The sequence below is a fragment of the Labrus mixtus genome, chromosome 9 (assembly GCF_963584025.1).
Source record: "Labrus mixtus chromosome 9, fLabMix1.1, whole genome shotgun sequence".
NCBI classification, from domain to species: domain Eukaryota; kingdom Metazoa; phylum Chordata; class Actinopteri; order Labriformes; family Labridae; genus Labrus; species Labrus mixtus.
The window spans coordinates 5,152,814-5,167,176 of record NC_083620.1 but is presented as its reverse complement, the minus strand read 5'-3'; the positions used below and the strand labels follow the sequence as shown (position 1 = coordinate 5,167,176).

At 40.4% G+C, this 14,363-nt stretch overlaps 1 protein-coding gene across 2 annotated transcripts in view; it reads right to left on the bottom strand.

Annotated features, from left to right (window-relative positions):
* The window catches only part of sgsm2 (small G protein signaling modulator 2), a 77,031-nt gene that overhangs the window by 57,022 nt on the left and 5,646 nt on the right, over positions 1-14,363 (bottom strand). For both annotated transcript variants that reach the window (XM_061046045.1, XM_061046047.1), the window contains exon 2: positions 8,474-8,549. In XM_061046045.1, the coding sequence (XP_060902028.1) occupies positions 8,474-8,549 (76 nt within the window). The remainder of the gene's footprint in view (positions 1-8,473; positions 8,550-14,363) is intronic.

Below are 14,363 nucleotides of genomic sequence, written 5' to 3'. Positions count from 1 at the left end.
CAAACAAACGTCAAGAATGATGTTAATTCAAATATGAAAGACGAAGAAGAAAATGGCTTTAGACAGAGAAACACAAGGTTAAGGCTAGATATACTGTAATGCATAATGTGGCTAGCTGTTAGTTGGTACATCCATAACAGTCCAGCTCCCGTCCTTGTCAGTTCGATCGTTGTATGTTTTACTGGACATGTTGTATAAATACTCAAGTTGTTGCCATAAATCAAAACGTTGGTCCTGGTCCTCCATTTATGACATCACCCTAACTTTATGCTTTGCGTTTGCTGTTGTTGCCATGGTTATGTTGTGCTGCCTGCCTCAGTCAGCCTTCTGATTTGGATAGCGTTCCGTTCCACTTTACAGTGAAGAGAGTCCATCATAAATATTGAACATGTTTTGATATTTACGATTTCAAATCGGGGCGGTCTCGATCGTCTGCCGAGCAGATCGGGGAGGTTAAAATCACTCTTCTTAACACACCTCACACCACAGGAGAATCTGGAAAATTCTTCTTTGGAACCATCAGATAATCAGGCCTTTGCTGACTTCGGGGGAAGGGGGGAATCGGGCCCTAAATCTGCCGACTATCTTGTAGTGTGTACCCCGTGTGTAAGACTGATGTATGAATGGCTTTATAATGTTGGACAGTAATATTAAACTTGTGGCACTAAAAAGAGAATTATACATTTTTAACATTTGCTGTATGGATAGAGAACTTCCTCGTTTGTTAGCAGAGCCTGCTCCGAGTTTTCTTTTTCTATATTATTTTTGCGTTGTCCTTGAAATATAGATTTGAGTAACTTTTTTACAGACTGCAGAAAAACTGCACCTCTGTCGTCATACAAGCGGTGTTTCATTTCATAATCCCTCCAAATACAAACAGTGAGAGACGTGTGTATGTGAAAAATCATATTTTTTAATTAGCAGTAATAAAATCAGCTATTTTAGGGGCAACAAGTTTTTAATAGATAGCGTTATAGAACTGTGTTAAATACTTGATCCTGATTGGCCAATTGCTTACAGCAAAAGGTATGCTGTTAAGAAGAACAAACTGTGACTAAGAAGAGCGGATGGAGTCCTCGAAAAATCTGTGAAAAGAGCCGTGTCATATAATCATACCGTATTATGTTTACAGTTAGTGTAACTCATCATATCAATCCGTGGGAAGAAGTGCAGTTAATTAGATGTTGGTCCGTTTACTTTGGTGAAAAGAGAAAAGAGACGAGAACAGCGCAACACGGAGGATAAAAGATGTAAAAAGTTAAATGATGTAGTTATGATGGACGGAGGAGGTCCATTCAGTTAGCACGTGGTGTTTAAAAAAAAATGTCCACAGACTCCAACACGATGAGGCAGAAAGCTTTAGGGGTCAGGGTGCTGAGCTGATTCATACAGATGTGTTCACAATGTTTCACTTCACCATCAGTGGAACTGTTCAGTTTAATGTAAGAAAGTGGCGTGGTTAACTGTGTCCCAACAGACTTTTTTGTTTAGCGGAAGAATTTATCATTTCTCTTTCCTGAGTAAGTAGAGCTGTAATAAGTGGGATAATGTACAGTTAGTGGGTTGTTACCACAGATTAACCTCCTTTAGGGTGAGACTAGACCCCCTCTGCATCAGGGTCTGGGTCCTGCTCACCCTGTCGGGGGTTCCATTACTGCCATTATTTTCTACAGATTATTTTCTCAATTTATCTATTTTCCACTCTAAGTCTATAAAATATTCTCAGTGATGAAAAAGTATCTTCTACATCAGGGCTGGGGCAACTTTGGTCACAGCAAGGGCCAAATTTGGTTAATTCTCACTGCCAGGGGGCCAAACTGTAGGATACAAAAACGATTACAGTCGATTATGTCTCAAATTGAACTCAACATATACCAGTGATCGGATATTATTATGGACATATTTCTGGTTTTCATGATCTCATGGTAGATTTTGTCATGTTTTCCAGTTAAATGATATGTAAAAAAATGACCTGAGGGCCACGTTGAGGGTTGATGGGGGGGCCGCATGTGGTCCCCGGACCGCCAGTTGCCCGCCCCTGATCTACATTGTTCCAAACAAAAAGCACACATATTCAAAGTCCTTTTTTTAAACACAAAAACCTAATAAAACAGAGTATGTGTTACCTTATTGTGGATTGTTTGACGACAGACATTTTTGTCACAATCTGATTCAATCCCTCTGACAACCACACAGGATGAGTATGACCATGCTAATTTGCCCTTTCATTTTTCCCCACTGGTTAAATCTCCCTCTTCTTTTGTCTTTTATCACTGTCGTCCACTATCTCTGTCCTACTTAATTCTCTATTTCTGTCCGTTCATCTGTCTACAGATCGGCAGCCCCAGCAGATGTCAGTTCTGTGGCAGGTCATTACACGACCACGAGCCTCTTAATGAGCCCATTAGCTGCTGCAGGCCTTCCCTTCCTCTCTTACTCACCAATCTCTCCTTCCCCTCCGCCTCACTCCCCCGTACTCTCCCAGTTAATCAAATTATGTCCTCCTTCTAGCCCTCAATCACAGACATCAATTATCACCCCTTTTTTCATCTCCTTTTACGTCTCTTAGCCCCGCTCCATGCGCACAGGAATAACAGCGACATGGACATTTACAGACTGACAGGCGTCATTTCTACGTTTTCTACCCAAGGCAAAAATGTGATTACTAGAAAATAGAAATATAATGTCAATATTACTTTTTACAAATCGTAACAAAGCTGGCCTGGGTTCTTTTACTTTGTTCTTATGTATGCTTTTTCTTGTACGACAAAGTACTTTGTAACCCCGTGTTCTTAAAGATTATGATAAACAGGAGAGAGAGAGAATTATCATGCTTCAGTCAACAAGTGCTGTCAGCGTCTTTCCCCCCCCCCTCTCACAAAATCTATAGTCCCCTTTCAACCGCAGGAACTTTCCCCGGAGCTAGGGACCTTTTAAGGAACCGTGTGCATTTTGACCACAGGAACCAGGGTCTCGATTTAGACCTGGGGTCATTGATCTATCCCTGCTCGAGGGGGTAGTACTTTCCAAATGTCTAGGGACCTGGCGGGCAGGGCCAGCAGCCCTGAACGTCTTTGATTAGTAGAGCACTCGCAGTGTTTTAGGTCCCCCACCATGTTTAAGTCTGCAGCTGCAAGCCCATTGTTTATATATCTCATTTATTTATTTATTTTTTCTTTTTCAAACTGTAGCTTTTTTTCTGCTTCCTAAGATGGAGGCTGTACAAATGTCTTCCTCGTCGGGCTTCTCTAAAGCTATGACATAATGACATCTTCATGGGCTTCAGCTATAATTACCCATTAGTCCTTTAATTACAGGCTGTGCCGTTAATTAAAGACTGAATATTTTAAGGGCAGCTTGATTCAACAGATGGATGACTGTTCTACTCATACTTGAATATTTTATTTTTTATTTTTTCATCTTGGCATGAAGGGAAAATGGAGCCAGTGAAGGTGACGGCAGAATTTTGACGACAGTATTTTTATGCGCTCTATAAATAGCACATGCACTGGTTGATGTCAGGGCAGACTATGGTTTGGGATACAGTTAAAGACTGAAGATTTTCTTTTACTTATCTTTTTAGTCTCACACACATAAAGCAGCATATTGAGCAAGACTGTAAAAAAAAAAAAAAATCCCTCATATTACACAACTTGACTCCCCCATGCGGGTGGCTAATGAGGGTGAGTTATGTGATCAGTTTAAATGTTGTGGAGAAGTTTCGGACTCCTACACATGGACACAGTTACACAACAGCGAAGTCCAACCACGCAGAGAGACAAGCCAACAAACATCCTGCAGGTTCCTGTCTTTAACTGGGATGCCACCATCGCCCACTCACATCTTACTGGCTGTCCAAGCCAACTGGCTCGTTGTTATTAATCTCAGAACCGGAAGAAGAGCTAGCATGATGAGAAAAGATCTTGTATTCATTGATATCTTGTTTAATTTACACTCGACAACTGGTTTCATGTACGCGCAGAGATTGATACCATCAAAAGCCACAAGAGATGAAGGTGTTTTAGAAGATTTATGAGGCTCTAAAAAGATGCTTTATAAGAGATCGTACTTGACTTGTGACTTCTCTCGACTCTTCATCCTACATTCAATAAATGTACAAAATAAAAAGCTCTTTGCAAGATGCTGATATGTGTGTAATCAAAAAAGATGCAGAGAAAAGTTACACACCCGATATTTTAGAGGGATTTCATTTGAAGACATTCGACAAAGCATTTAATTACACTCTGAAAATATTTAATCAGGATATCTGCCATTGAAATAAATGTATTCTATCCTAGACTAAAATGAATAAAGGTCTTTTTTTAAGTTTTTGTTTCACCCCCACAAATTCATTACTGATGTGTTGCACATCTATTTGGGGGAAGGTTTATGGGTCTGCAATATCAAAAACAACTTTGCATATTTGCATTGGCAACAAAGCCGTGAAACAAACTCTGTTGGCGTCTCTGACAAACTATTCAAATCGTTTCCCCAAGACTGGCTCAAAGTATAGGAGACATAGCCGTCGCTTATTGAGTGTTTGAATGTAGGCGTAAATATGATATTAAATGTAAACCTAAGGCTAGAACAGACAACTTCCTGCACAACCTCTACCTCTGGCTCGCATTTTTCCCCGCTTACTTACTCCCTACAAACTGTCGACAGAAGTTACAGATGGAAGAGAGGAGAGATGATGGGGTGTTCAAGTGTATTTGGAAAAAACAAAATGTAATGTATTGAAGTGTTCACCATGGCAGAAAGTCAGACGGCAGTTCTTCTTAGCAGTTGGCAGACCGATGTTTGTGCTCGAGTCGTTGGTGGAGAAAGGCTCTGATGGATCTCGGATCTTCTAACGATCTCAGAAACTTCTATCAAAACTCCCGCGTGATCTTGTCATTCTCCTGTGATTTGTGCACAACTGCTAATGGCTGCGCTCACACTCCAGAAACGGACCATGGTGCACGCCGTCTGACAGAGCAAAACCATGGTGCTGACAGCTCACAGGGAGTATGTGGAAATTGGGAGTTAGACTGTAGTCTTTTTGCACCTTAGCGTTGGCTTCATTTTGCGGCACAGGAGGTTGCCACTCAGACCAAGTATTACATACGATTTGGTGTTGTAAGTCAGCCTAAAGACAAGTTATCTTGTTCTAATCTTTATTTAAAAATGTAAACAAAGCTAAAAAGTTTGAGTTCCTGTAACCTTGTAAAACAAAAACACAGGAATGAAGCAGAAATTATGGAAATGTTCTCAAGAAAAGGCGTTTCTTGAAAGTGTAAATTGGTAATAAAGAGTTTTTGCATCACACCTGGCTGCAGACACAAAGCCTAAATGTGACAGTTTAATTAAATAATCGAGTTAGTCCCCTCCTTCAGTCCACCGTCTCCACTAATGAAACACTGGAGTTCATTTGGCTCTCATTAACAAAAGAAGAAGCACAATGAACAGGTGTTAGCAGTGAGAGTGGACCGGCTGTGACTCACTCCTGCACTGACATCACTGCTTATCATTAGCATCTGACCTTTACCTTTTACACCTTAACCAGGAGCGCAGAGGATGATGTTAGCCAAAGCACGGTGACGTCATGACGTTAGCCTGCATGCTCACATTTACATGAAGGAGCTAAAATGCTCTGTGACATTAACAGTGCTATCTTCATCCACCATAAGATCATTTAATTTAATACCGTCTGTACTGAGTTCATCCGATTGTTTCAAATATCTATCAGGCATAGCTACTCATATATGTATATTCATATATGCTCAATGAATCAAACCATTTGATTTGTTTGAGGTTTTTTGCACCAGGTTTATGTTTCAAAAATATTTAAACACTTTAAAATGTGTCCTGAGTCTGACTTTTTCTCAATGTCGTGCTATTTCTTGTTATTTGTAGCCCACAAAGGGATTAGTTAATGGTCTAAATTTAACCAGCTGTGCTTCTTCTGAAAAGCAGACATTCATGATTGTCCAGACGACTACGAGTAAATAACAAGCAAATTGTTCCATTTGTAAGAAAATATAATAATGAAGCAGAAGATGACACAGCTTTCACCATCAATGCTTTCTGTCACTCTCTCTCTCTATCTCTCACACACACACTCACACTCACACAGACACACACAGATTCACACACACTGTTCAATCTGCACATGTGAGCAGAGCACACAGCAAAGGTTCAAGAGGGCCGTGTTGTAATTTCCCTCAGGGGGTCATTTGGTCACCGAGCCGGGTTAGTATGATGACTCAGAGCAATCTGTCTCATGAAAGAGACCTAATACAAACAACAGAACGGAAACAGAAACATCCGATTCGACGTCTATGAATAGAAAACAGCTTCAGAGGCAGAGTCACAGTGCATGTGGTGGAGTTACTTGAGGATTAAGAAGAGCTCTGTGATACTGATGGTGTTTGGAAATATCGTATTTCAAACATTAGAATATGTAAATATATACATATAATATATTTACAGAGGCGGTGTGTAAAGAAATGTTCATATAGAAAATGTCAGCTGATTTTGCTTTCCTATAGGAAGAAGTTACACCTTAAATCTGACACCTATCGCTCTCAGTAGGTGTAAAGTCCTTCGTGAAATACCTGTTGTCATGGTGAGTGTTTGGAAAGGTAGGATAACTTGGCGTTGGCAGTGTTCTCCATCAGAAATGTACCTTTTAAAAGGTAAGTCCCTTCCTTCCCTCATCTTACTCTTGTGTGAGTATATCTGTGTTTTTCGACCTGCCAGCTTGCTACACACCCCGTCACAAACCTGCGACCTCAGCAATTGATCAATCAAGTGTTTCTTCACTCTTATGTGTTTAAAACCAGTGACAGGATGCCGCTCTGTGAAAGGTGAGAGACGTCATATTCAACAGCGATTATTGAATCAAAGAGTGACAGTTTAATTTACACCCCCCGCTCTGTTCTCAGGTCAGACGTCCACTCCTCGGGCAGACAGGGAAGGACGGTGCTTCCCTGCCATTCATGAGCGACATGTTTGATAAAGTGAGGATGATGGATCATAGAAGCCCACAGCCCTCCTGTCGCTACACAACGAGGGAGAGAGACGGTTATTATAATCTTTTTACTTAATCTTTGACTTTTAACAAGTCAGCGGTGAAAATGAACCTTGTTCTTTGATCTGTACAGAACATGCTGGAATCACTCCTTTAAGTAAAAGAAAGGAATCAGATAGGATTAGTATAGTTTACAATGTGGGGACACGCTGAAGCTAATAACTGATGACCTCCACCCTCTGCAAACTGTGAAATACTTTAAGTGAAATTGACTCTTGAATGAATCAGACTGTTGATTTAATGTGAAACTTTGTGAAAAATTAGCAAAAAAACTTCTACAGCTGTCTCCATTACAGCTCGACCGAACGGCCGATATTGGCATATTCAGTGACTATCAGTATCGGTTACTTTGATCGCAGATATGCACTGATATTACCAGATTTATTCACCAGTCAATTAGCTTTTAATCGGAGTATCTTTGTATTTCACTAGCAGTTTTCGTTCTGTCTGTCGCTTGCCGAGTGGATAATAACAAGCATTATCAGTCTCCACGGTGTCAAGCAGTGACGCTCGTACATGTGCCGTTCATTTCCAGTCGAGTGACCATCTTGATATGTCTTGTTGATTTGATTTCCAAGTGAAGGCATGAATGTTTGTTCACAATGGTGGACTGAGGTTAACGACCACATACCTGTTCTGAATGTGGTTACATATTGCTTCAGTCGAGTGCTTCTATGAGATGTCATCTATCCACAGTGCTGGTTCACATCTTGGCAGTAGAGCAAGAAGAACAGGCTCATTAACCAGAGCTACAGCGCTGACTAGTGGTGGGTGTCTGCGTTACAGCTAAGACACAACCAGCTTTGTGGGCCCAGTTAATTCATATTAAACCAACTAGTAATTCAGGTGCCAACAACAGAGGGTGACAACGTTTCTTCATTTAGTTGTCTGATCGTGCAAATCCCTATTTAGGAAGCCCCTTGCTGTTTGTTTTCAATGCACTTATGTTTGTTTACCCCGTAAAACAGACAAGACACCCAGGGTCATTATTCATCTGTCTTATGATCTGAAGCGACAGGAAGAGTTAGATCTGTGACCGACTGGAAGCTGTGAGTCACACACTGCAAGACCAAGTATCCAGTCATCATTCCACACACACGCACACACGCACACACACACACACACACACATGCACACACACACACAGAAAGCTCAGAAAGCCTGGTTTCTGTACAGCCTGACAGCCTGTCTCAGAAATTGGTTTCCATTAGCTCCACTGTGATTATTAACTTTCCATTGATGCCGCAGCTCAGTGACGTCAAAGAGAGTCCTTGACGGAGACACAGCACCAAGGCACCTGCTGGGGAGCTCAACAAGTGTGTGTGTGTGTTGGCAGGACAAGGACAGGAAGAAAAGGAGACGGTGTGTGTGAGTGTGTATTGACAGAAAAATTGTTCTTACTGCACAGAGCGATGATGTGGCTGCTGTCTTCGTGGACAAACTTCTTCGTCACAGCTTCCTCCATAGTCTGCTTCACCTGCATACAAAGAGACACACACACAGTGTGAGTTAGTGTTTCTGAGTCATTAGCAGAGTGTTCACTGAGATGTCACTGCTATTAATTCCTCTCTGTGCAGATCAGAGAAGCACCAGACTATAATTTGATGTTTTTTCTTCCAGTCCTGCTCATAACTGATGGTCCTCTTCACAGCGAGTAACAAGCATGTTCCTGTCTGCATGTTTGTGTTTACTGACTTTTAAATCAGTCTTGGAAACCACAAAAAGTAATCATATTTTATCTGTGTGCATTTTGAAAGTAAAACAGATCTTTACAAAAACCTCAACATCTCTAAATCTGGACATGATCACTGCAGTAATTATCTGCTTTCATACTGATAAATGTACGTTTTGCGGCTCTCTCTCTCTCTCTCTCTCTCAAGCTGACTTGTTGGATGTCAGACTGTGCTGAGAGAAAAATCCTCTGAGACATCATGGTGTTGCCCCCACTGTTAAACAGAAGAGAGACTTCTGGAAAGTAGGGAGCAGAAACTCCACAGTAATTAGCACTTTGCAGACAGACAGAAAATGTTGAAAAGAGATCAAGCGCCTTCAGCCTTTAGCAGCCAGAGACGCTGCAGTGTTTATTCTTACAAACTATATCAGAACCAGAATCTGGTTTATCAAGGTGAAGGTTTTTGACATATAAGGAATATTCCTTAGAAGAATATGACTGTAGTCAATAACAGATACAAAATAGATGATAGGTTTCATCCTTGTAATATGTTGATTAAAAGACACATTTTCTACAGGAGAAAATACTCAGATATATATATATATATATATATATATATACATGCAGGGGCTGCAGAAGATCACTTGTGTATTTTGGCCTCATAGGTGGTCACGTTGTGGCTGTGTGCTAGGAGGTTAAGGCACGCCTCAACCATTTCTATATTTATCAAAAGTTAGGTTGAGATAGCATTTCCAACATGGTGACCACAGTCGTCCTGCCTCATAATGCCTCTTCAGAAACCGAGGGGTGACGTCAACGAGGCTACGTCCATTTTGCATACAGTAGCGATCTCAAACAAATGTATTATCACACAGAGTTGAATTGTATGTTGTTGATCAGCAATTTAAAAAAGAAAAATCACTCTTTTCACTTGTCTGTATTTCGAGGTGTTAGAGCGTGGCAAACTTAGATAATCTTCTGCTGTGAGTTATAGTGTGGATTTCCAGAAAGTTTCAGGGCCTGAATGTCCTAAAATTATTGAGAAAATGTCTTAAATCCATGTGTGAAAAGAGCTCATGTCTTGGTTTTCTTTTGCCTAACCCCCCCCCCCCCCAGCTCACATCTCATTCAGAACGCCTTTGTTATTAATGCCAATAACCACCGCTGACAATAAGAATGAAGGCCTAATAGTGTGGAAAGATAAACATAAATATGAAAGAATTATACAGCTCTCTCTTGACATTGTGACAGCTATTAATATCAGCTCTGACAGTGTCGCCCAAACAGCCGCACCACTGACTTCCAATTAAGACCCCGACACCCGGAAACATTCAGACGAGTGTTTGTGCTGCGTCTCTGAGGAGGAGAGGCTGAGTGAGTTCAACAACACTGACTCAGTCTGTGCTCGCTCCTCTAACTCTGCTCTCTCTGCAGAATTAATGTCGTCAGTAATTAAAGCCAGGCCTGTCTGACACCTCCGCCTTGTTTGGGTCTAATTGATAAACAGGATGAGTTAAATTGCTCGGTTGTGTGATGATAAAAGTCAGACTGTAGCAGCACTCAGTTCAAAGCTCTTCATCCCTTAGCCATTGTATCCAAACACCACCGAGGCGGTCCAACTGGCATCTCCTCATAACTGAAGTGCAAACTCATTTCGTAAAGCTGTGGGCGCTTCTCGCGAGATGACCCCCCACTGCCGAAGTTACATACTGCAGTAAACAGCGGTTTACAAGACGCTTTCTGTAATGTTGAATGTTATTGTGGTGGTGCTAGCACAGCTACCGTTAGCCACACTCAGCAAGCCACTTGGACATTGTTTACCAGCAGATGCTGTGATCCCGTGTTAGATCAATTTGGCTCAATTTGACTGTCCTCCAAGTTTTTTCTATTTTTTTAGATCGGGCTGAATTTAAATTTATGGTCATTCAACGAAGAAGTTAATCCCTAGCAGCATCCCTACTCATACTCACTGCCTCCACATCTGAGACACCAAGGTCAAATAAAGAATGCCTACGAGCTATGGCATGTAAATAAGACAATTTCTTTTGTAGGAACACAGAAGCTTTCATGTTTATGTTCAGCTTTGACAGCAGACCTGAACTAAAGCTGAACCTATGATTGACTCCAACTCTCTACCATCTCTATGGCTGCTGTTGTTCTGTAACCCTGACCTTTGACCTGCCTGTAGAGGAGAAAATTCACCTCAGTGAGAGATTTCAATGCCTCCCATTTTTCCACTGTCTGGTTTTTCATGTGATGTTACACAACTGCACAACAATAAACCTGCAGCTGCAAACTGACATTAGAAATAAGAAAAACAGGGAAGAAAATTTTACTAAAAACTAAGATGAACATTTTTCATCTAAAAATACACCAGCTAAGAAACAAATGATGGAGAAGTCATATAGGCAAGGCAAGGCAAGTTTATTTATATAGCACATTTCAACAACAAGGCAATTCAAAGTGCTTCACTCAAGACATCAAAAGCATCATGACAGAGGAAAGAAAAGAAACATTCAAATAGAAAATTTAAAAATCACTGAAATGATTAAATCTGAAAATATGTTCAAATAGAAATAATTCAAATTAAATTAATTGAAATAAATAAAGTAAAAATATAAAAAGAGTTAAAAGTTACAGTGCAGAGTTAAAATTTAAAATCTTATTAAAGCTAATGAAAGGCAGCTGTAAACAGGTGTGTCTTCAACCTTGATTTAAAAGAGCTGAGAGTTTCAGCAGACCTGCAGTTTTCTGGGAGTTTGTTCCAGATATAGGGAGCATAGAAACTGAACGTTGCTTCTCCGTGTTTGGTTCTGACTTTGATATAGGCATGTAAATGGCCATCTGGGTCTGTCTGTGATTATTATAAAACTGCATACAAGCTTAAAGTTATGGCCACGTCTTTTACAGCAGATCCATAGTATTTCTCTCAGAAGAAAATTATTTATAATACATAATTCAGACATTAAAATGCCAAAATGTTGTCAATATCCACTTTATATGGAGACTGTCACCTTGTTAAACTGACTGTCCAGTATGAACGGTGCCATTAGCCCACAGATCTGGTCTAACTGCATTTTAACTGTTCCTGTTTAACATACCAGACACCCACACACACCAGGAACTACATTAATGAAAGAAAAGTTGCATTAAGAAAACAACGAGGTAAAGTGGTATTTCACAGCTGTTCATATATTTATTAAAACAGCACAACCTCGAGCTTGATATTTCTTATATGAAACGGTTAAACAAAATCATTTTCTTTGGAAAATAAATAAATAAGCAACAACAAAACCTGATTTGTTTGGCAAAAATCTTAGGGTACCAGTGGCCTAGTGGATAGTTTGTGGGCCCTATGTATAAAGGATGCATTCCTTGGAGTGGGCAGCCTGGGTTCGAATCCGGCCTGTGGCTCCTTTGCTGCTTGTCATTCCCCACTCTCTCCCTGCCATGATATCTGGTTCCATCCACCACCCTGTTTCTCTAATAAATGCTTAAAAAGCCCACCATTTTATTTTTATTTTTTTTAAAACTGAAAATAAATTAAATGTTTACAGCCTGGGACATTAAATGGTTTTGGTCTCTATAGCTTATTTCATTATTAGTAAAAACTATACAGAGGTTTTTTATAACGTATCTGTTTTGATCATATTAAGATGAGAGTTTTTCATAACTTGGGATAATTAGGGGTGTGGCTGATTTGACTGACACGTGGGCACATTGTAGCTGTTAGCCATGGAGCCTACGCTTCATATTAGCTAAATCTTGTTACCAACCTTAAACTGTCGGTTTAGTTTGTGAAGTTTTAAGGGGACTATGTTAGCTAGGTGACGAGCTGGAAGAGCAAAATGGGCATGTTTTATCAACCAAGATATTCCTTTGGCCTGCCTCAGCTCCACCTTTTTGCCTCTTGACAAGTTAGAGTCAACGTTTTCCATATGGCATCATCTTTATCAAAACTCCTGGGTGACGTCACTGAGACTACGTCCATGTTTTATACAGTCTATGGACAACACAGAGAAAAATCTGCTTTTAACCACACAGTATAAAATATCAAGCAGTTAAAATATATGTGGAGTAAAGCACTGAGAGTCAATTCAAGGAGCAGCAGTCATAAAATAAGATGGTGTCTGAGGCTACCCAACAGTCTGCTGAATAAAGTTCAGAGACATTTCTGCAGGGAATATGAAATCTAATGTTGGTTAGCTGGGAGGTGCAATATGAAAACTCAGGCAGCTCAGTGTGGTAAACAGGGGAAATGGTTTTTAGAAAATGAGAGGCCTATGGCAGCAGATTCCACTAACCTGGTCAGAGTGTGGAAGTGTGGAGTTGACTTTCTGTTTTCTAGACAAACTGTGAAATATTTGTCTAAGGTGTCTGGAAAAAGAAAAACACTTTACACTTGAACTGATTATTGTCAACAGGGCTGAACAATTTTTGCAACTTTCCATTAAAAAAAAAAGAAGTCAATCATGCCAGTTAAGGCAGGGAGGATTTAAGGACTTTTAATGTTAAACTAAAACATCATGTATGATTTCTAAGAAGCAGAAAACAGTTAAGCTTTATCCAGACATTCACAAACTCCTTGAATGTATCCTGATATTTTCAGGGGGATCTGCATGTATGAAAGCAAACGGCAAAATTATTCACCACAACTTTCCCCATTATTTTTCCAGCCAGCCCCCCTAAATTGTCTGCGTTAAGTCCGAGTGAGCCGATGTGCAAACAGAGCACGTAATATTTAGGAAAATTCACAAAAAAAAAAAAAAAGCAGGCAAGGGTGATAGCATTTACATCCCATGACTGGTGGGCGACCAGATTGACCTTAATGAAGCTGCTTTATACTCTTATCTGCTCGCTACTCTTTTGTTTATACTGTAAATACGTCCAATTACACGTAACACTGATAGAAAGGCAGAAACTGTCATGACAGTGTTGGACTCTGTGGCTTCATCTGGATTTATCAGGATTTCAGGATTCATTTGGAGTTTTGTGTTCTTTGCAGTAAGAATTGCAGACATATTCAGATCATAGAAAGTGTGGCTGCAGACTTCTGACGTCTAATTCAAACAAAACTTGAACTGGGCAAATGCTCTTTTTTAAGATGTCTGCCAAAAGTGATCATATCTGTACTCCAAAGAAATCCCACAACTCTGGAAAAAAAAACTCCTCAGAAGAACAAATTGTAACCGAATAAATTGGACGCTGTTTTTCAGGCACTGTGGGCCCCCGTTTTCTCATCCTGTCATTTAAATTCCAGTCTGTCAGTTTTACAAAGTGCGGCTCAGACTCCAGGATCGCCGCGCTCCCTGCTTTCTCTCCATCATCTGCCATTATCAAATTTGTCATAGATCTCTGTGCAGAAGACTCCTCGTGCTCACGAAGCTCACAGCTCTTCTGCCGAAAAGGGAGCTGACTGTAGTATGACTGACAGCTCAATCTCAGTGCATATGTAAAAGTGATTGAGGGAACTGGGTTCAAATACGGCATAAAAAAGAACATGCTGAAACTTACGAAGGACAGAGAAAAGGTTAAGATCTTCAGAGCTACAATAACTCTTCATCAGGGTAAAGATTTTGTTCTCTTAATCCACTTTCTAATTGTCCTCCTTCTTACGCT